General features: G+C 40.5%; 1 protein-coding gene across 1 annotated transcript in view; it reads right to left on the reverse strand.

Moving 5' to 3' along the window:
• Window positions 1-165: 165 nt before the first annotated feature.
• Window positions 166-23,945, reverse strand: part of BAZ2A (bromodomain adjacent to zinc finger domain 2A) — a 121,703-nt gene continuing 97,923 nt past the window's right edge. Inside the window, exons 21-29 of the mRNA XM_082245174.1 lie at window positions 14,810-15,026; window positions 12,792-12,947; window positions 12,512-12,672; window positions 11,177-11,454; window positions 10,918-11,050; window positions 10,223-10,369; window positions 5,617-5,819; window positions 4,512-4,655; window positions 166-3,253 (exon numbers count right to left, since the gene is read on the reverse strand). Coding sequence (XP_082101300.1) covers window positions 3,085-3,253; window positions 4,512-4,655; window positions 5,617-5,819; window positions 10,223-10,369; window positions 10,918-11,050; window positions 11,177-11,454; window positions 12,512-12,672; window positions 12,792-12,947; window positions 14,810-15,026 — 1,608 coding nt within the window. The 3' untranslated portion in view covers window positions 166-3,084. The remainder of the gene's footprint in view (window positions 3,254-4,511; window positions 4,656-5,616; window positions 5,820-10,222; window positions 10,370-10,917; window positions 11,051-11,176; window positions 11,455-12,511; window positions 12,673-12,791; window positions 12,948-14,809; window positions 15,027-23,945) is intronic.

The raw sequence follows: 23,945 nt of genomic DNA on the forward strand, positions 1-23,945 counted from the left end.
TATTTTCCAATGGGGATGCAAGTTCTGGTGACAACCAGAAATTCCTTCACTTTGGGGGATTTTCTCTCACTTCCTGTTTTGACTATGAGGCAGGAAGTGAGGGCAAATCTGACCAATGGGACACAGATGACAAAAAAAAAAAAAAAAAAAAAAAAAAAAAAACCTTACAGGGGTTGCAACCCTCCCTTACTCTACCCAAAAATAAACTTTTGCTGTTAGTTCTACTTTAAGGTATAGCAGGAGACAGGTAAGCCAAATTCATTGCGTCTCACAAAATAATACATATTTAGAAGGGATCTTACAGACATACTATAGAGGATACTTGATCTACAACATCAAAATCCCAAATCTGGATAAAACCGGTTTACAATAGAAGTTAACAGGAGGATAAAACTTTCTGTATAGCGATAAATGCGTGTTACCCTCAGATAACCAGATTTATGAATAAAAACACAGTACTTTATACAACTTGAGTTGTAAAAAGCGTATCTGCTTTAAAACAGTGGGCAAGGGCTTTCATTTCCATGTGCCAACTCCAAACATTAAGAAAATACCCAGAGAAACCAAACAGATGGTGACCTCAAATATTGCAACAAAAATATAAACAATATCGTGTAACAAAAGGTTCTAACAATAGTTAACAAAAACAATACAGCACTGTCACTTAGATAAAATAAATATTTCTGCATCTTATAAAGTCAATTAAAGAGTCTGATTATCTACTGTTCAATAGTAAAATAAAAAAGAATAATCAGCTTCCCAAATATAAAAATATTGAATTTTTGTTTTTACTTGCTGTGGTGCCAGGTTACTTTAGTTGTTACCTAGTTCTGCCTTGGACTAAAACGGTTATTCATGTAATCTAAAATTCCTATGATCTTTTGAGTCCATTATGTCTCTTAATAAGATAAAAATCCAGTGTAAGATCTTATTACTTTGCCATGTATTTACAAAACCGGGGACATCATGTCACTGTGCTGTGTGCTAGAACACAGTGCTTATTGCTTTACAATGCAACAGGCTTGCTGCACATCTAATATTGCTTTAAGTAACTGCTTTGCCCCAGTAGAACAAGGACTGGGGTTAGGAAGGCATGCTGTAGCTCTAGTCTGCACAGTGCGGGGGAAAACTGACTTATCTCAACTGTATCTATCAGCATCAGCAAGGGATGTTCTGTCACAAGGCTTAATACATTGATTTTGGGTACAGTTCTGTCTGCAAAGACAGGCTGACCTCTAAAGTGCAAGAACAGGTACACCAGACTAGTGTGGGCAGTAAAATGAAACTACAGTAGCATCTTGTGAAAGAACATTAGGCGGAGGTTTGCTTTAGGCAGAACTAGGACCAAAGCAGAGTAATGGAATGTGCTGGCACCAGTGGTTCCATGATAAAGATAAATGGTACTCTAGAATGCACTTCATAGTAAATGATAATGGAGAAATAATAGGCTTCCAAAAGAAAAACACATTTATGGACGACTGACACACGAAGCACACTGTGCCTCTTTCATGCTCGTCTGTACTTTCACATCTGCCACGGCTATGTACTCTTTGTATTCGTTGGCTGGATCATAAATATATTTAGCGCAGGGAACCAAATCAATGCAAAGTCCAACTGATCCCTACAGCAGTACATCATACAAGTAGGTGTACACAGTGCATGATTATTACAGACAATTCCACTAAAAGGAACATAATAGAAGAAAAGGGAGGACAAATCCCTCCACAGTACACAAGAACTCTGAGCAGCAGACACAAGGGGGAGGTTATGAAAAACAGTCCCAAGAAATGGAAACTCTGGCATTATGGAAACCTTTGAATGCTGGAAGCTGCCAGCCAAACTGGAGAATACGTTGCATTCTACTTGGCTCTAAAAACATTCTAAATATATATTTCTTAGAACAAACATTGAGGGCAAGATATTAAATACCAGAAGCAAATGGCCTGTACATCAAGGACTGTGATAAATACATTTACAATATGCATAAAAAACAAAGGATGCCGCATCAATTCTCCACCACTTCATCAATAATCAAATTAGGAAAAATGGTAGTGAGTGTCCTCTGGGAACCCTGTAGTGCTTAAGGCCTATGAAAGTCAGAGGTACAATGCAGGTTACATGGTACCTCTTAGCCTAAAAACAAGGAAGGGGAAACATGAAAGATAAGGAAGCCAATGGCATGGAGGAGGTAGTGCCAAAGAAGGAGGACAAAATAATGGTTTGCACAACAAACAGCAATAACCAATGGAAGCAGCACACTGAACAAGAGGTGACAGCTGACAAGTCCTGCCCAGGACATACAGGGATACTATTTGACAGGGCTAGTCCCCAGATTACTGGCCATATAACATTACACATCTGTAGAGAAGCTATAGAGCAGATACCTCATCTATGGTCCTACAAATAATGCACAAATTCACTATTGCTATTAAATACATCCTGTAGAATTTAAACAATCATATCAGGAAGAGTGTGAGCTTAGATGTGTAAGTGGGAAATGCTCATGTGACAATTATTTACAAGTGACTAGAATGAATTTCTTTAAAAACTGAAATGTGCCCATCTGTATTATTAAATTAGGTATAAATATATGCATTAAGCACATTGTGTTCGTAACGTACAAAGAATGGAATACATGCACTTTTTTCGGTTGCATTATGCAAGTTCAGTAGGCATGAAACATGTCTGTATACATGCCAATGGACATACACTAGGCACATCATCAGAAATGGGTTATGTTTGGTCTGATGCAGAGAAGGTACTGTACCATACAGAGGAATGGAGGTGAATACGCTGATCATCTGATTGGCCAGCCATTCTAAGATAAAGAGGAGGCTAGACTGACCTTGCAAAGGTCAAAAGACATAGCTGTTAAAGAACAAAAGGGATTCAGACCCGCTGGATGAACTGGGTTAAACAGGAGGGGGTGCTGGATAATGAGAAGAAACCCCTGTGCTGCCAATATTTCCATTCAAAGTGGAGTGCAGGACCTTGAAAGATAACAGACAACAGAAGAGCTGAACCCGTTTTCAGTGTTGCAGAGATGCAGGAATAATGTCAATTTAAGAATCAGGGGACTGGGCTTCAAAGGGAATTCTTTTCACGTTCTTGACTAAACTCCTCCCAGCGGCTTTCATAGAACTTCTTCAGGACTAAACCAGCTTTCCCTACTTCAGAGTCATCTTCATTAAACAGTTGGCAGTTGCTGAAGACAAGTTCTGCATCTTCTGCAAATTCCTCACAACTGGAATACCTGTTAGAGAAAAGTACATCTAAGTGCCAATTCAATCACATCCCATATTTTAGCAAGGGCAGATACAAATACATAATTCAACAATAGAGAAAATATTTGAAATATGGGATGATGTTATTGTGCCAAAATTATCTCCCTATTCCCTATTGCACTCAGGCTCTCTGCCACCCACCTTTTATAATTCACGGTTTGATTTTTATTCTTTTTAGCTTTAGTATCCCCAGTTTAACACGAGGACCCATTTTTTCATATTTTTCAAAAGTCTATATCCTGGTAGGAATATTTATTTTGCTAGAGTCCCAGGCAAATGTAATAAGCATAAAAAAGATGTAACCCACTAGCAGTTACCCATATCTTAAATGTCAACTTTGAATGGACTGACCAACATGTATCTAAACACTAGAATGTAACATATCACAGCTTACCAGTCACTAAAATTGGGGCCGTATTTCTTACTTTTTCTTTTTCCCCCCTTTATTATTCACCTGGTGATTCTGCCAGTAAAACTGTCTAAGGGGGACAGCACTCTCTGACACTTGATTTATTGGCAGGATTAACAGGTATTGTGCTAAACTTGCTAAAAATGTTCTTACTCTGTGTAAACATATTGGGCTTGATTTACTAAAACTGGGGAGAGCAAAATCTGGTGCAGCTCTGCTAAGAAACCAATCGGCTTCCAGTTTTTTCTGTCAAAACTTAATTGAACAAGCTGAAGTTAGAAGCCGATTGGCCACCGTGCACAGCTGCAACTGATTTTCTTTACTCAGATTTTAGTAAATCAACCCCATTTTGTTCTTTTATTAGGGATGGACAAGTCAATTCACGAACCAGGTAAATCAATGAATTGCAGAATTTCTTTAGATATGCTTAAATATTTCATACAGACTTCTCTATTCTGCAGAGAATTGTACACATCATGAATTACAAATAGCTGAGTTGGTAAATTTCACAATTCTCTGTAGATGTAGATCAGACTGATCTACATTGAATCAGCAGAATCTCAAACATCTGCCCGACACATGGAGATTTGTATGATCCAGGCACTTTTATGTGGGGATTATATGGCTCCTTTCAGATGGGCCAAATCTGCATAAACAAATATTAAGGAAAATCTACTGTGCTTCTTACAATTTGCAAATCGATTCACTACTCCCTACAAAAGCTCCAAAATTCAAACACTGCTGGCAAAGTTCCCATTTTACTATATCCTTTGAGAAATTTCTAAAATTGAATCGTATGGCCAATCCCACAAACTTACTTTCCGTTCAACAACTTGTTCCGCATGGTAGAGAAGTCCATAGGGTTTTTGATGATTTTTCTGTAGCCAGGCACAAGCCGTGGGTTCACAGGCTCCAGAAAGGGCCATGCGTCATCATGTGACTCCATCTCCATTAAAATGATTCTGAAAAACATAAGACATTCAGCATTATCCCCCTGTCCATGCTCCATTTGCCTCAAGGGCTTTATGCCTGAAGGAACCAATATACTTATTTGTTTGTGCTGGATAATCCTGTCAGAAATTCATTGCTGTCCTGAACAATGCAATTTCAAACAATGTCATCAGAAAGTGTACTAGACCCACAGAGCCCTTTTCCCCTGGATTTATGGATATAAGGAGATGGGGAGGTGTTTTGTAGTACTAATATGACTCCTGTCCTGGAGTAACAATGTTGCCCTTAAATATAGTACAGTCAGTACTGTCCACCTAGGACAGGAGGTGTGTTACTGGCAGGATCATCAGATGCAAATAAGAAAAAAATGTAAAAGAAAAAAAACTAAAGCAACCACCACAAGGACTGGTAAGCTGCAATAGATTACAATTTTTTTCCTGGGTTTAGATTAATAAGTTTTCCTATTTATGTTCCAAAAACTTTGTAAGAGTAAGGAACGAATTAGCACTGTGCATAGGAGTTCATGTTATGCTTTTAGACATTATCTTTTGTCACATTAGTGGCATGTGTACTCAAACATTTGTCCGTGTCAGAACTGCTTTTCTCCCCATACAGTTCAATGGAATTGCACGGGCAGCTCAAAAGCAGTTTGAAGAACCTTGCTATCAGATTAGAAGGTGGTCAAGAGCACCTGTGATGGAACTCTGCACCAAATCAACTGATCTTAATAAAAGCTGAACGAATGCTGCATTGGCTTACACAAGCATTCGGCCACTCAAGCGTTAGGCCACAGATATCTAGATGGTTAAACTTACCAGAAAGATTTCCATTAAATTCAGTGCTGCTTTAACCAAACAAATAAATGTCAAAATGCACATTTGTTTCTGTGGGCCAATACAAATGCATTGAAAACATGACAAGCAAATAACAGAACATATATACATTAAAGAACAGAAAAAACAAGTCACTTACTCGCAGAAGGTTAAATCAGGACTCTGGCTTCTTGTTCCAATTTTCCGTTTCTTCCCAAGTGAGCTCTCTGCTGGGGACTGGGGCGTGGCAGGCGTTTCTCTTCGACGTGACTGCTTTATAGGGCTGTCATCTTGATAACGCTGCACACTCTTTTTGATCCGTCGTGAAGAACCACTGGGTTTCAGATACTCGCTTTCACTTTGCTGGAGAAAGAAGTGCACAGCAAATAAAGACATTTGGATTCCTTGATAAAAAGGAACTCCTACCAAGAAACTCTATAGTCATATGCAACAGACACTGCCTCTGAATAAAAAAGGTGCAGTCAGCCCTTATCTGTGTATTCATTACACCACAGTCATTTCCATTCCACTTTCTCAAACATTCCTTAACTATGCTGCCCGGGCAAGTGCCCAAAACACAACATTTACAGAAGTGCAAATATACAGAACTAAAAGCATGTACAAAAATCACTTGAACCAGCTGAGTTCCAGATGCTATTTTAAAAAGGTGCTGGAATCACACTTGATTATTAGTGGCTTTGCAGGTGTTAAGAGGCGTAATGCTAGAACCAACAGCAGTCAGTGACAGCTACAGCGCAGCACATGAGCAGAGCAAAAAGAGAAATAGGATTTCTGTATTCACTGTAAAATAATTTTGTTGGAGTCTATTGGTGAACACAGGACGTATTTGGCCTTTGCATTATACTGCTGCCTAAAGGAGGACTGGACACTGGCAAACAAAAAATGAAGGCCAACCCAGGATGACCCCCCCCCCCACTACCAGCAGCCCCAGTGTTGAGGAAAAGCAGTACCAAAAGCATAACCACAAACCCTCAATGGACTCCAAGAAAGGGAGTAACAGTTAGTATAAAAACCCTGTTTTCTTTCCATTGATGGACACAAGACGACTAAGGATAGATTCACACCAAGTGTGATGGGACTGCATTGGGTGGCTATTCCAGCGAAGTCCTACTGCAACCCCATTGCAAGACAAGGCAAAATGACTGGTCTCCGAAGTGGGTGGTTCACACCACTGCGTTGAGGTGGATTGTGGGTGGTGTGCACTAAAAATATATATACTGGGTGCAGTACTTTTTTTTCCTACTGCAGCGCAGTCACCATATGCCAGCTGACAGAATTTATGAAATGTCACTGTGGGACAATTCAATTAAGCTTGTTTAAAAAATAAAAAAGTGAACAGTATGATGCGCCTGGATCATTGCATCTGCACTACCTTCACCCCAACTGCTGCGTTATAATGCAGCGGCTGGTGTGAATGTAACCTTAAGTTGGGTATACACGCTTTCTTTTTATTTTATACAGAGAATGGGCTGAACGAAAAAAAAAAAAAATGAACCGACCCCCCTTATCCACACAAGAGAAGAGGATGGAAAATACCTTCCCTGCTGATGTTGACACTTAATCCCGCAGCATTTACATTTCTGTGGAAAATCCATTGGGAACAAGGATTGAAGGTGGCTAAAGGACCTAAATCACTGAGTGAGCTCTTGACATTCGACCTGAAAGGCCTACTTTCTAAGTGGAAAACAGGGCAAGCGATGAGGCAATGCTCAATTTTTTTTTTTTAAAGTTCTGTTTGAGTTTGTCACCATGCAGGTGTGCCAAGCGAAGGCCAGCTGTGGGTGTCTGCCACACAATGTGCCCTTACAAAAAAAAAAACTTACCAACACTAACACTACCCATGTGTAAGTGGCTCACGCTATTATAATAAGAACAAACACATCTATTTCGCTTAACAACAAGCCTCAAGAAAACTCCCTATTGATGTGTGTCTTTATATAATGGTAATGCAGCATTTACCAGCTGTTTCCAGAAGTTTACTGTTGGAGGGTTAGGGTTTTTCTAAGGGAGGGTAATGGCTTTCCTTGCGTAAAATAATACCAGCCCCAAGAGTATATGTTCGACCACTGTGGGGGCCAAATCTTCCACTAAGCCCAGTAGGCAGACATGTAAGGAGGGATGAAATGTGATTTCCGAGACCAGATGAATAATGTGTAATATATTGGTGTGGGTAAATGGCGCTGCTCAATGTAGTATATGCAAAATGCAGTGCATATAATGTTCAAAAATTATAATATCCACTCACATTTAAGTATCTCATATATAGCGTTGGTGGTATAGCGTCCGAGCCGGATGTCCGGGTGTGAGCCTCCGTCACTTCCGCTAAGTGGTCAAAGTCGGCTGGAACGCATCCACACCCGGACATCCGGCTCAGACGCTATACCACCAACGCTATATCGGATACTTAAATGTGAGTGGATATCATAATTTTTTAAATAAAAGTTTGTACATACTGCACAATGGAGTGTCTACCTTCTGTATTTGGGGCCATTTGAGGACCATCCCGAGGCTTTGAGGGCACGCTTCTCCCACATCTGGCAGGACCTAACGGACCCAGAGGTAACCAGCAGGACCACCTATTTGCTGTGCTGGCTTGATACCCCTTTATGGGGAGGACATTGCGGTGAGTGCATTTCTTAAGGGGCGCGGTATACCGCACCGAGCACAGCAAAGGCCAAGTATATAACCACATCAGATATATCATCTAGTCTTCACCACAGTCCCCTTGTATTGCATGGCACTTCACGGATTGTCACTTGCACAGTAGCACTTTTCCAAGTGCATTTTTATAAAGACCGGTTTCACCACATTGATGGAAGTACATTCTATAACCAGCAGTTGTTCCTGATTTTCTAATTTGCTACAGTCACTTATTTGATTCAGTTTACATTGCTTTTTTGCACTATTTGCACAATTTTGATACGTCCTTGGCATATTGTATCATTTTATGCACTTTGCACTTTCAGTGCACAACTTTTATTATATTGGTTTATTGTTTGAATTTCCATGGCACAGAGTTTATTGATGCACATGTCACTTTACTGGTCACTTTACAGGCACTGTTTTTTATATATTTGTTATATTTATTTATATCTGGTTTGAACATTATATACACACTGCATTTTGCATATACTACATTGAGCAGCGCCATTTACCCACACCAATAGATTACACTCTTTCTGGCTTCTCACTTTGGTGATAAGCTTCTGGGTAGGCAGCAAACTCTTTTTTGGTTCACATATAATATCCTCTTTTTCCATTGCGCGGGAATACCCCAAATCTACAGATGAATAATGTGACCTCCCAATATTGAATGATAGCAAGTCCAAAATATGTGGGTGAAGTCCCCTAATTGATTAGAGCATCTCAAACAACTTTGCGGAGTGTTCGGATCCATTTTGTGAAACCCAGATGTGGTGAAATAGGCTCTACGCACTTTCTTGAATTTAAGGAGTCTACCCTAAGACTAGATGTTTGAAGGGGAAGTCCCAAATATCTGACCAGTTCTCTCCGTGAAGGTTGGGTATCTCAACCAACCACTTACGCAAATGGGAAGTCAATTCTGGGAGACTAACCATGCATAAATGATTATATAAAACAAACGTTTGTTTTTCTGAACATTCCAAGTTTAGGATTCCCTCCAGTTCCAACAGGGAGAGGACCACAAGGGAATGAGAAAAATGACTACTACTAAAAGGCATAGGATAACTGCCGGTAATGGAAAAAATATTTAGCTGGAACATTATATTTCAAGCGAATATCAGAACAGGTAAGGAGCTTCCCCTGGTCAACCAGGCGAGACAGTAATATTTTATATTTTGTCCAGGCCTGAGGGTCTGCAAGAGAATCTAAATGAGGGAGAGTGGGATTTCGCCACAGTGGAGTGCTCATGGAGAACTGCTGCATAGTGCAGTTTTCAAGACTTAATCTTACCCTCCAGGCATTAAGGGTGGTGAGCAAAGGCGGCATTGAGGGATAAGGGGCTTTGGCTCAGAGGAAAAGGATGGATTGACGGGCTTCCACAGAGGAAGGAAACCCTGGCCTTCAAAACAGTGGCTGTGATGATGTGTCAGGGCAAAGCCACCAGTAGGTGGTCACCAACTGTGAGGCTACATAGTATTTAAAGCAGTCTGGCATAGCCGGCTCCCCCTGCAAAGTGGGTCTCAGTGTGGCCAATGTATGATGGGGTGAACGAGGGCCCCAAAACAAAAATACATTTTACTTGAATAGAGACTGGAGAGTCTCCAACATGGGGGAGGTGCCTGCAGGTCCTTTCAAGGCTATCTCCCCCTCCCATGTCCAGTCCAGATGCAGTACTCTAAATGCCAGTGTGAAGAAGACAACACTGGAAAGTTGCCATTTAAAAGAGTGATGTAGACGAATCTTAATTTAAGGGGGAAAAAAGCGCTTAAAAGTTTGTCCTAACACTACAGAGCTGTAAAAAAAAAAAAAAAAAAAAAGCACCCAATCTCCAAGGACACTAGTAAAAACATTGAGGCATGCTGCTAGTAGAAGGGGGTATCCTGGGCTGACAGTTTTTTTGTTTGCAATCCTCCTGTAGGTAGAGCATTTGGGTAAAGACTTGCTGTGACCCTCAATGGACAAGAACAAAAAGGTTTGATATCACATGCTGAACTACATGAGTGAAGCCAATGCAAAATAATGGAATTCATTGTATTCGATTACCACACAATAAAAGGAATACCATATTCACATAAATATGCAGCCCAATAAAGCACACATACCTGAGCCACACAGTTAGGACAAAACCAATCTCCTTCTGGAATCTCTGCCATTGGAGGCCGATGGCAGTAAGTGTGACAGCCACGGTCACAGCTGTCACAAAGCAACAAGCAATCGTCGTTGTCTCCCTTCCGACAATATATGCAAGTCTGGAAAACACAATTAACGTTAAACTACTGTCTAAGGATTTGTATTTCTGTCAATCTGGTCCTGAGATTTAAACAGCTCTGTCATTCACTGTCTGGCATGGCAGGAGACTTTTTTTTTTTTTTTTTTGACACAGTTAACTTACAGGTCTGTCCCTCCCCTAGCCTGTGACTGGGCAGTGAAAGAAGGGAAAAAAAAAAAGACTGATGAACCTCTCTCGATTACTCGGATATCTCCTATTTGCATCTCCCTTATTAGCACATGAGCACTGTGACACAATGGATGGGCTTCCTTGAGCTAGTTCTCCCTCTCCCAGTTAGAGATATGATGTACAGGAGACAGGAAGAGGCTGATATCCAGTCAAAATTGGGCATTTTTTTCTTCCTTGTATTTAAAAAATAAAAGTTTTTAATCTATTATTGATTACAGAACTGCAATCATTTATGAATTTTATGTCTGTCTGGATTTCAGTTTTAAAGATATAAGTTCAGTCTTACTGAACAAAAAAAATGTTGTTAACAAACGCTATGGCGACTAACAAAGTACTTACCACTATACTAACTGATCGTTCCCATGCCAGAGACCTATCCAGCTGCTGCAGGCACAGATATAGCTGAGCAGAACTTCTGCACCGTTCCACTGTCTGCCGCCACAAACGCAAGCGAGAAGTAATGCTGTACTGACTTGAAGAAAAAAAAAAGCACACAACAAAGGTTGTATTAGTTTCTGCTCACATATTTTACATAAAACCTAAAAAAGGTTTTATACCTAAAAGTTTTAGCAGTTAAATAAGAAATTCAGGTCCTTACTTCTCAGTGGTTGTCATCGTCTCTGGGTCAGTAGTTACAATCTTCTCATGCTGCACATCACTTAGTATCCACAGAGGTTCCTTCAGGTATCTCCTTTCCACATTCTGTTCCATATCTAGAAGACGTAGCACAGCTAAGTCCAAAGGATTGTCTAGCTCCCTGTAAAACCGCACCTCTTCTCTCTTCACTTTGGCCAAGATATCATCTGATGCATCCACCTTGTGCTCAAAATACTTGAGGTCACTTCGGATCGAGTCTAAGCTTGGAGGAGACCAGCCCTAAAAAGAATAGAACATTTACAGTTTTCCAAAATCCTATGCAAAGATGATTAAAAAAGCGCACCCTTAAAGCCGAACTAAACCCACTGATTTAATTGTTTTTACAAAAAAGTTCCATTGAAGGCATGCCTTGAATGACACCCGTTACAGTTACTAGTGTGTTTATATTATCTTTCAACCAAAGGCTGGTGTCAAAGCTGATCACATGTGCCGCAACTTAGCAACTGCAGATAAATTAGAGGCTAAAAATGGCAGCTCCCTTGGCTGTAAAGAACAGAAGAGTTTAGTTCAGCTTTAGGCCCTTTTTACATGACCGTTTCAAACAGGTCCGCCTGTCAGTTTTTCAAGAGGACCTGATCGGATAGTCCATTGGCGGATCAGATCAAAGGACACTAAGCAAAGTCTGTTTAAACCTGGCTGCCAATAGATTAAGGCACGCTCTTTCAATATTCCCTCTGCAAAATCTGAGCAGACATGGACCTGTCACCTGCACACTCTGCTCTGATCAGCAGGGGAAGAGCAGACGGATTCCTTGCTGATCAAAATGGCATTTGCCCTGTGTGAAAGGGGCCTTACAGTTGTAAAGTCCCTTTCGGTGAAAAAGCCATTACCCCTGGGATAAATGACTTGGCAATACAAGGTTGAACTTGAGACAAAACATTACCTCAGGGGTAAACGTACCGTCCATAGGTGGTTGAAGGCTAAGAAAAAAATTTTCTCCCCTATGGGCTATATGCCAGTATTCACAGGCTGATCACTTTGTAAAACAGTGGAAGAATTTTTTTTTTGCAGACTGAACGAAAAAAAATTGAACTGTCTATGAAAGCCTAAGTATAAGAAGGAAACCTGCTCACAATAACAGAGGGAATGGAGTGACTAAGTGAAGAATCAATCCCCCCCTTCCCACTCCGTCACCTTGAACTAAAGACAGAGCAAACATTCTAGTTAGCAATGTTCGTACTTAGCCAACAGAAAATTATACATCACAAACAGAAATAGAAATATTTTGCAGCGACTTAGACTGTAACTTGCTTAAAGAAAAGGTAATGCAACTAACCCTTAGCTGAAGATCTGATGCCATGACCCTTCGCTCCAAATCTTCTACCCACTGGAGGACAGATAGATCAACCTGGAATGACCACTGTTCTATGGACCATTTGTCTAATGTTTCCTGACTTACAGGGTGACCTTCTGCAGGTTTGAACTCAAAGATGGGATCTAAAGGCAGACAAAAAGTATAGTTTACCAATAGACTATATAACACAAGAGCATTTATAAGTAATTCTAAACCTTTCCAGCCCTTTGCATTTATCAGTATTTCATGTTAAAATTCTTACCAGAAGCTGCCCGGGCACACATTTCCTTGAGGTGCCCAATATGCTTTGTGAGGTGCTTATGCAAAGACTTTTCCCGGATGCCACGTGGGTGGAGAGCTTTTATTAAGGCTTCTAGCATGACTGGGTCTTTAATCCACCACCATGCCTGTTTCTTATCTATATGTGGGAAAGAAGGTTGCAAAACATCAATTTTGATGTATAAAACAAAAACAGAACATAATTGCCTATCAGAAAAAAAAAATTACCACCAAACTACCTATAATTGAAACCTTTTGGGTGAAATGTATAGGAGCCAATTAAAGCCCCTTTATATTTAAAATAAAAATACAATTTCTTTTGAAGCCCCGCTGGCTTAATTCATAGATGAGAATTTAGGCTAGGCATTTCCTCCTACAGCTTCAGCTGGTGGAATTGGAAGATAGTTGCTCACTTGAAATAATGGGGCAATCTATGAATTCTAACAGGCAGTTTACCAAAAGCCTGTTCCCTTTATCCTACATATAGGCTAATGAGCCTACTTTAAAGAGTAACTCCACTTTTGTTGAGGGGAAAAAACTTTACCCTAATGATCTATGTACATTGCAGGGATTTACCAGACTTTGTTGCAGATTCCTAGCTTTTGTTATTATGAAGCTATAGCTGTTTGTTTTTCTGTAACCACATGCAAAGTGAATGTAAAACGGGAGGGACTTTTTTTCTTTACTGATCAGCTGCTGCACTTGCAGGGTTCTAATGAGAAAAGTGTCAGGGTCTGAATCCCTTTAGACTTGATTTATCTTTCAGGGGCATCTCATCAGAAATTACATTTTTGTTGCAGAGGATAGGAGGATACCCAAAATCTGATTTGTATCTTAGTGGAGACTTCTGGGAAAATCAGTGAGCCAAACACATAAGCAGGAAATTACATTTCAGGGGGGTGTTCTGTACATCATCTGTGTACACAAGACCTCCAGGTTGCCATATTGCTTGCATTTCACAGAAAATACAGTGCTGTAGATCGAATAGGAAAGGTACTTTTTAATAGGGTTAGGTTACATACAGAGATGTATAGTAACCAAGTAGAACTACTTCACTACTGTACTTAAGTACCGAAAGGCGGTATCTGTACTTTCCTAGAGTAGAATTTTTTTCTCCTACTTCACTACATTTTTTCGATGATTTCAATACTTCTACTTCGATGTTTTTTTTTGTGCTGCATAGTTACTCGTTACTATTATAAAAATTACCACTGCCAGAACAGTAGATGGCAGGTTTTATGAAGCTCAAAACATGTGTATTATCAGCGCATACCAAAATAAATGCTACTGTATGTATAAATAAAAGCTGCATTTGAAATAATAAAAAACAATATGATGTTCAAACTTTTGACTTCTTTCTTTAATAACTACATAACACAGTACTTGTACTTTTACTTTCAGTACTTGAGTAGCAATTTTTTTTTTTCAAAACTACTGGTACTTTTACTTTCAGTACTTGAGTAGCAAAATTAAAAAAAAAAACTACTTGCAATACTTAAGTACAAAAAATGTTGAATACTTTAGTACTTCTACTGAAGTCCCTTTTTGATTGAGCACTTCCACTTCTACTCAAGTCACTTTTTGATCGAGCAGTTGTACTTTTACTCAAGTATGGGTTTCGAGTACTTTATACAACTCTGGTTACATAATGGCTTGTGCTGTAATTGTATATTTATTATATTGGTAAAAAAAAAAAATTCCTATGAATGTAAAGTTGCCCTTTAAGACAGTGTTTCCAAACTCCTGTCCTCAGGACCCACTAACAGGCCAGATTTTAAGTATTACCATGTGGAGATGCAGACTAGAATAATGCAATCACTGAGCAGCAAATGATATCACCTGTGATGTATTTCAGTTATCTTGCAAACCTGGCCTGTTAGTGGGTCCTGAGGACAGGAGGTGAGAACCACCGCTTTAAGATAAACTATAATTTGAGGATCTTCACATTTACATCCTGAGAGGTGTAAAAGGGATGAAACCGCTTATGTAAGGTAAACTCACCTTCTGGAATAGGCCTTTGTATGAGCTGATTGAAGTACCTCTGCTCTATCTCTGAGAAGAGCATTCTGGATGGCCTTCCTCTTCGTCTCTCTTGTGCTGAGCTGTGTAAACTTGCCGCATTATTCCTTAAAGGCTTGTTACATAAATGACAAAGTGCAGAAACAGACAGCAGAGAAGTGCCAACACCAGCAGGCTGCTCTTCTGTCAGTTCACTGGCCTGTAGAAAATATACAGTGAGTTACGTTTATATGGCTAATGGATATGCTTGATGCAACTACCTTAGTATTCAGTGGGCTGCATTTCTTAAAAACATGGCAATATCAAAACAACGTAAAAAGAAAGGCTCCATTCAACAAGCTAGAATACATTTGTTACCATGATTGCTATTTTCAGCCTTCAATGAATCATGGCTATAAGCACAAAAGGCATTTAAAGCATTATCCCAGATAAATAAGACTTATTTAATATGGCAGAGTGCAATGACCACTTGCAACCAGCAAATCAACAATGACCATTCTTAGTCCAGATATTTTAAAGGAAAGCTCTGATGGCTAATGTGAGTTATTACACATCAATTCTGCAATTAATACGTTATCAATATTGCTGAATGTCATTAATCCCACTAAGCAGAAATGTACAGAAGCCAAGCTTTAAATGGATAGTAAATTATATTTGTTAGTATCCTGGCAATAAGTAGCTGATCACCCACAAGTCCTATGAACCTGCTCCAAGAAACGACTAAAAAGTATAAATATATCTATATACAGTAGCTGTGTTCCTTGTGGCCTGCTTTGCCGGAAAAACCTCAATCTGAGCTCTCTGACACAAGACTGAGGACAAGAAAGGCGAGAATCTACCAGAGATCTATCCTACACCTTATCCTGCATAGGAGAGGATTGTACGTTTGTCCACAGCTCAAGTAATTCATTATTTGGTAAGAGGCCGACCACTCTCTTCCATCTGGGAGATAACAGTGGCTATACCTGTTTGGGTCTTTCCTTTGCTGTGTGATCTCTGGAGCAGAGCTATTTCTCTATAAGCCCTTATATTCCAATCTTCTGGTAAGAAGCCAAGCTGGTGGTGGGACACTAAATCCTTATTCACATGGTTTCTACATTTTCAGTTTACCCGTTTCTTCACAAGAAATTTTGGATTTGGACTTTTTCTATTTTGTGTGCACTCAATTGGGACTATTTTTGTCACGATATTATTCGTATGGTCACCATTGTTTGACACCCACTGGTGTTTTCTAGGTTTCATTGTTGAATTTATTCAGTTTGTATTTGGATACATTCTATATGTCACCAGCACCATTGAATATTACAGACCTTATCACTTATGTTTTGATACATATATGATTTCACTTTCTCACTCTCACACGAGAAGCACCCAATTTTAATCAAACAGTTTTAGATTTTTAGATTGTATATATTTATTGCTGGTTTTATGTGTATTATTCATCTGTGAATATTTTCTGATTACACCACTGCACCATACTTTCCCTTCTTGAGAAACAAATCAATAATATATCATACAATTCTTTCTATACATTCATTGGCAGCGCCAAACACTTCCCTTTTATTTACATACACTGTATAGCCTCTTTGAGGTTATATTCCGAGGTGGGCTGCAGCCAATTGTATTGTTCACCCCACTATCTTCCTTCATCCTAAGCGCGGATTTTCTCCTATTGTATTTCATTTGCAATTTCACATTTTTAATTTGGTTAGCACACCTGATATACACTATTTATTCACTTCACTATTTAAAGCTCTAAGGTAGCAGCTTCCCACTATCCAATCAGCGCACTTTTATTTTTCACCATAAAATAAGTAGCTGGTGGTGAATTAAAAAAGAAAAGCTGTGTAGCCTATAAGCAATAAGATAAATTGTTTGATGGTTTCCTGGCACCTAGAGGCTATCGATATATATTTGTAATTGGGTCTTGACTTATACTTACTGCCCCGAGGCCTAGCATATGGTGCAGTCCAAAAAATCTATTTTCTTTATTGTCCACAGGAGGGGGAACAAGAATTTCTAGACTGTTTGGATGCCCAAAAGAAGTCCAAAACTGGGTGGACAGTATAGCAACAATGGTTAATAGGCTCAAGAAAAAACAAAAGAAAAGAAACTGAAAATTCGGGAATGCTTGCCGCTCAAAGAGCCACTGGAGGGACCAATGCTTCTGATAAAAGTCGTCCTGAGTTCAACACCATATCCACAGCCGTGGACAAATATTTTGAGAATGACACAAATAACAATTTTTACAAAGTCTGCTGCCTCAATTTTTATGATGGCAATTTGTATATACTCCAGAATGTTATAAAGAGTGATCAGATTAATTGCAAAGTAAATGAGCTTAATCCTAAAAAAATAAAAAATACCACAGCATCCTGAGATCATTCATGTGTGGGGATGCATTTCCGCAAAGGTAGTGGGCTCACTCACAATTTGGCCCAAGAACACAGCCATGAATAAAGAATGGTACAAAAACATCCTCCGAGAGCAACTTCTTCCAACCATGCAAGAACAGTTTGGTGACGAACAATGCCTTTTCCAGGATGATGGAACACCTTGCCAAAAGGTGATAACTACGTGGCTTGGGGAACAAAACATCGACATTTTGGGTCCATGGCCAGGAAACTCCCGAGACCTTAATCCCATGGACAACGTGTGGTCAATACTAAAACATTTTGGGTCCATGGCCAGGAAACTCCCGAGACCTTAATCCCATGGACAACGTGTGGTCAATACTAAAACAGCGGGTGAACCAAAAAAAAACCCCCACAAATTCTGACAAACTCCAAGCATTAATTAAGCAAGAATGCTCTGCCATCCGTCAGGATGTGGCCCAGAAGTTGACTGACAGCACACCAGGGCGAATTGCAGGGATCTTGAAAAGAAGGGTCAACATTGCAAATATTGACTCTTTGCAGAAACGTAATGTATTTTTCAATAAAGCCTTTGACACTTATGAAATGCTTGTAATTATACTTCAGTATATACCATATTAACATCAACATCTGACAAAAAGATATAAAAACACTGAAGCAGCAGACTTTATGAAAATTAATATTTGTGTCATTTTCAAACCTTTTGGCCATGCCTGTAGAGTGCCCAAGCATGAGTACTGACAGAGGAATCATGCGTCAACAAAGCCAGTAAGCTTTTAGCAGACCAACACGGCTGAAAAAATAACTTACAGCCAATTTTCCAAATGTGCTCCATGGTTCAGCAAGGTAGAAGGATGAGGTGATTACAAGCAGAAGCCGTTGATGCCACTAATTTAAAGGGTAAATCTGACTGCCACAATAAGGAGAAAAATTCTTTCAGTAGGTGTAATAGATGCAGACTGAAATTGGTCTGAATGATTCTTCCTTCAGAGAAGGCAGAGAGCCTACATCTAGTAACATATGCAAAGGTATCCTGATCTAAACCAGAGATGCCTAGCATGTCTGTAGGATTGAGTAGGAAGGGAGGGAAAGGATTCTAATGCACACAGGTCAGAGGCAGCCCCTAGCAGACAGCAGAAGCAGATCATAAAGGAGCCTCTTCAAACAAGAGCCGAAAATTAACTAAGTCCTTAGGATACCTTATGCCTGTGTAATGCCACATTTACCCACAGGCGGTGCGTTCCGTGTATCCCTGTGCAGGCAGTCACATTTGGACACAGCAGCTGCATGGATACAGTGTCCCAATATGACAGACGTGTGGGTGCATGTTCCTAAGCTGTGTGTGTGTACACAACCCCACATGGATGCCATAATGGGGCACAGCGGCTGTGTTTGTGCAGTCGCTGCATCCCAAAATATATCAATGGGATTGCCTGCATGGAATAACTGTTCTTCCCCGTAAAGGTAAACACTGCCCTGCGCAGGCATACAGTATTCTACATAATGTGTAGGTCTTAGGTACAGATGCAGTGACTCAACTTGGTTTGTCAGAGATTAAAGCAAAGGTCAAACAAAAGGTTGCTTAAGGTTGAGAGACTAACTCCTCAACTACCTAGATGGCAATGAGGAGGCCTGTAACAAGGTTTCAGCCAGTATCATACCCAACTAAAGAATACATAGTAGCCACAGAAAAAACTGGAAGGAAATCAACTGGTCACTGGAGTGACAGGGTGAGCACTGTTAACATCTGTGTAAGGGCTGGTGGAGTTGCACAGGAACACCTGCACACAAGAACCCACAGTAGCAGTTGTACATTGACCAAGAGATTTTAAACTCCCCTGGGTGGATATGGTTTTCCTGTTGATTTGGGGTTGCGATTGTCCTTGTAAAGTAACCAAGGCGTCCACATGCAGAAATTTCTCTCTTACTGGTTTCTAAAGGTAAAAAGTGAGATTCTTGTCCTCACCCAGCGTACTATGTACGTCTATAACTTGAATGCCATCTGTGCTTTACAGAGACGAATGAAGCATTCGACAGTGCCCACACCAGCTCACGACTACTGAATCACACTTATGCCACTAGCCATATTCATACCACACCTGCTAAAAGGGACCCTAGTTTCAGCAAACTGCCCACATGACAACCCTTTATACACAATAATACTTTATCTTATGTGTTAACTCAAACCATTAGATTGCATCTGACACCCGGGCTTATAACCAGCCGCAAGGGCTTGTCTCAACGTCCTAAGAAGATGTCTACAGAGAGTATCCCTGGTTCCTTATTACAGGCGCTTACATTTGTTGTTGCTCTTGTTAACCATATAACCAGAGTTTGTTGAATCACTCCACGCATACTAACATATTTTCGTACTCTGTACCGTGATATATATTGCTATATTTTCTCAATAAAAAGATTGAAAAAAAAAAAAAAAAAAAGGGTGAGGTTCTCCATTCATGGTATCTCACCAGTTCTGGCATACCACTGCATCTTAGTGGTGGGGTTCAGTTTTTTTTCCCACATTGTGGGTATACATGCCCTAGTTGCAGTCAAGAGATGATTGAGAATCGAGTTTTTGTATTTCTTTATTGATAAAGGCATGTTTTGTGTAATAAGAAAATTCTTAAGAGATACACCTGTCACAATTATTACATTTTGAATAACTATATTCTAGAAATCCTGTTACCAGTGAAAATCCCAAAAGATATGAAGACGTTTGCCTCCTGCCTCTTAGTTGGGTAACCTGGGGGTATATCTAATGTCGTTTCTCAAGAGTCCTATACCAAGCTGTCAATCGTTTTATACCCACTCTCTTGGTTTTTGTTGGCCAGGGAAGTTTATGTGCAAAGAGAATAATGCATTCTTTTTAGGCCCAGGTGAATAAAGTTTCAAGGTCTTCCAGAGACTCTAAAAATGCCCTTCTGTATAAGCGTTAGAAATTCAGGGTTTGAAGCACTTCGAGGGGAATGTGAGGAACCCATGATTGGAGTCCAAGGACTTGCTAAAGCAGACAAGGCAGTGGTCTGAAAAAGGAGCCCTATTGTTTTGACCGTTGGGCCAATTAGAGGATTACTTTTTATCTTGAAAGATATCAGGTCCAATTTTTGCCATTCAAAGATGTTGGCTAAAGCTGGCAGATTTAATCAGTGTATTCTGAAGGCAGGGAAGTCACCATCCACTTCAATGTCAAATAGGCTTTTCTAAGCCTTTTCCCTACCCATATACACTCACCTGCCACTTTATTAGGTACACCTGTTCAATTGCATGGTAACACAAATTGCTAATCAGTCAATCACATGGCAGCAAACTCAATGCATTTAGGCATCTAGACATGGTGAAAATGACTTGCTAAAGTTCAAACTGAGCATCAAAATGAGGAAGAAAAGGGATTTAAGTGACTGAGCGTGGGATGGTTGTTGGTGCCAGACAGGCCGCTGATCTATTGGGATTGTCACACACAATATCTCTAGGGTTTATAGAGAATGGTCCAAAAAAATAGAAAATATCCAGTGAGCGGCAGTTGTGTGTACAAAAATACTTTGTTGATGTCAGAGGAGAATGGGCAAACTGATTTGAGATGCCAAAAATAAAACAGTAACTCAAATAGCCACTTGTTACAACCAAAGTATGCAGAATACCATCTCTGAACGCACAACACATCGAACCTTGAAGCAGATGGGCTACAGCCACAGAAGACCACTGTGGGTGCCACTCCTGTCAACTAAGAAGAAACTGAGGCTACAATTTCCACAGGCTCACCAAAATTGGACAATTGAAGATTGGAAAAACAGCGCCTGGTCTGATGAGTCTCGATTTCAGCTGCGACATTCAGATGGTAGGATCATTGTTGCTGACCATGTCCATCCCTTTTTTACTACAGTCTTCTGATGGCTACTTCCAGCAAGATAATGCACCATGTCACAAAGCTCAAATCATCTCAAACTGATTTCTTCAACAGGACAATGAATTCACTGTACTCCAATGGCCTCCACACAGTCATCAGATCTCAATCCAATAGAGCACCTTTGAGATGTGGTGGAATGGGAGATTCGCATCACGGATGTCCAGCTGACTAATCTGCAGCAACTGCCTGATGCTATCATGTCACTATGGACCGAAATCTCTGAGGAATGTTTCTAACACCTTGTTGAATCTATGCCACAAAGAATAAAGGCAGTTCTGAAGGCAAAAGCGGGTCCAACCCAGTACTAGAAAGGTGTACCTAATAAAGTGGCCAGTGAGTGTATATTGCAAGAACTGGATGCAAAAGTATTTTGGAAGTCCCACAGGATTAAGGTCTGCTTTGATGGTTCTAGCTAAAGAGCTAAAATGGGGTTCAAAAACACGTCAGACTAGCAGGAATGTTAGTTCCCAACTTTCCGATGTATTATGTGAGCCATTTAAAGGGGATATTTCATTTAACCAGTTACTGTAAAGCTAATCAGTGAAAGCTATATTCATTCATAAAACAAGCTCTGAAGGAAGGAACACGGAATGCCAATGTTCGGTGAAGTAACAAAAAAAGATGAGATTTTATGTCACACTGTTTTTTCAAACGAAATCATTTTCTTTTTTGGATTAACTTTATTGCTATCACAAGGGATGAACTACATCCCTTGTGACAGCATGGGCTATAACAGTTCCTCTTTATGGAGAGATCTGTTGTCTAGTAGACCCCAAATCTCTGCTCAGGCCTCCAATGCAGCTGATCAAACACAGATCGGTCAGATCTGCTGCTTTCCTGGTCGCTAACGGCCAGGTAAACAAAGAGGTGGAACCAGAAGTGATGACATAGTAGTCACTCCCGGTTTCTGGGGGTCACAGAAAGAGCGGTCCTGCGATTGGACGGCAGAGCTCGGGAAGGGTGGTGGGACTATTTAGCCATTTGAAGCACTTCTGCTACAATCAAAATCGTGGGCTGAAAAATGTAACACCCACCGCAAACCAAGGACATCCATGAACGTCCAAGTAGTTCAGGTTTGTCTCTCGCTTGTCTTTCTGGAATGAAATCAGATTGATCAGTAGGGATGAGCTTAGTTGTGTTCGGACAAAAGTCTAAACCCACCTGAGCAATCCCACTAGGAAGCAATCAGCCACCAGACAGCTGACATATGTAAGGTGTTGGTTTATGTGCAGCTGCAGGGCCGGGAAATGCTTCTGCTGCCTATGACTGGCTGTCAGCTTTGACAGCTTCTAGGAGGGATATCTCAGGTGGGTTTAGTCTCGTGTCAGAAGACGCCTGAGCTCATCACTGTTGATCAGGAACAACATGTTACTGGATATGGGGTAGCAATCGGGTAGTCAATATTCTCATAACATTTTTTAGATCAACATTTAAGAGAGATCAAGGGATAGCTCCAGCAAAGTTGGCTGTTACTGCCCTCTTTGGTTATAACTACGCTTTTAGGTCAGGTGAAAACCCTTCATCTAACAACCGTATTGCCTAAATATATCGTGTACAACAGGATTGATCTCTTGGGGTAACTTCAGCAGTGTAACCCATGATCATACACAACCCCATATCAGTATTTTTAGCCAACAGATAGAAAACAGCTATTGCATGGGATGCTGACCTAGGAATGCTCATTGTCTTGATGCCGAGTATAAAAACTAAATGTTCCCATTCACATAGCAGAACTTAAAAAAAAAAAAAAAAAAATGGGATTTTCGACTTACCGTAAAATCCTGTTCTCTTAAGTTCATTGATGGTCGCAGTTCCTAATGCATATCAGTAGGGTTATACTGCCCCCTACAGGAGTAGGACACTAGACAGATAAAAAGTTCTGGCTACGCCTATGGGCAGCCCCAGAGGGTACACCCTCACTATTCCTGCATTTGATGTCAGTTTTGTATCAAAGCAGTGTCAGAGAAGTAAAAATGGATTTTTGTAAAATCTTACCGTAAAATCCTTTTCTCTTAGCTCATCGACAGACGTAGTCCTCGGTGATACACCACCTTCGGGTTATGTTACCTCCGCAGGAGCAGGACTAGACAGGAAATTAAAAAGCTCTGGCCACACCCTAGGGGCAGTCCCAGAGGGTATATCCTCTCTCTCTCTGCCTCAGCAAATCAGTTATGTGAAAAAGCAGTGCTTAGAGAATTTAACCCAACCCAACTCCAAAACAGAGGGGCGGGGACTACGTCTGTCGATGAGCTAAGAGAAAAGGATTTTACGGTAAGATTTTACAAAAATCCATTTTTCTCTAGCGCTCATCGACAGACGTAGTCCTCGGTGATACACCACCTTCGGGACGTCCCAGAGCAGTATCACAACTGAGGGGTGGGAAAATGGAAATCAAATCCCAATCTAGAAGGCCCAACCGGTGCCAACTAGAAGTTTACAATGCTCATCCTTAATGATGAGACTCAACAAAAAAATTTTCAAACAGAAAAAAACCCTCGAGGTAGACCACCGGTCTCCTCAAATTGCGGCCTGCAAAACCTTGCGGCCAAATGAGGCATCCGCCGATGCCGTCACATCAATTTTATAGAATTTAGTAAAGGTATGTACCGACGACCAAGTGGCCGCCTTACATACCTGGACCACTGACGCCTGATGGCGAAAGGCCCAGGAAGTACTGAGCGCTCGAGTGGAGTGCGCCCTAACAGGGAACGGAGGACTCTGACCCTTAATAGAATAAGCCTGTACCACCGTTTGTCTAATCCATTTGGCAATGGTCGCGGCAGATGCAGGCAAACCCTTTCTGGGGCCATCCGTGATCACAAAAAGTGAATCCGTCTTA

The sequence above is a fragment of the Pelophylax lessonae genome (assembly GCF_965119305.1).
Source record: "Pelophylax lessonae genome assembly, chromosome: 2".
Taxonomy (NCBI): domain Eukaryota; kingdom Metazoa; phylum Chordata; class Amphibia; order Anura; family Ranidae; genus Pelophylax; species Pelophylax lessonae.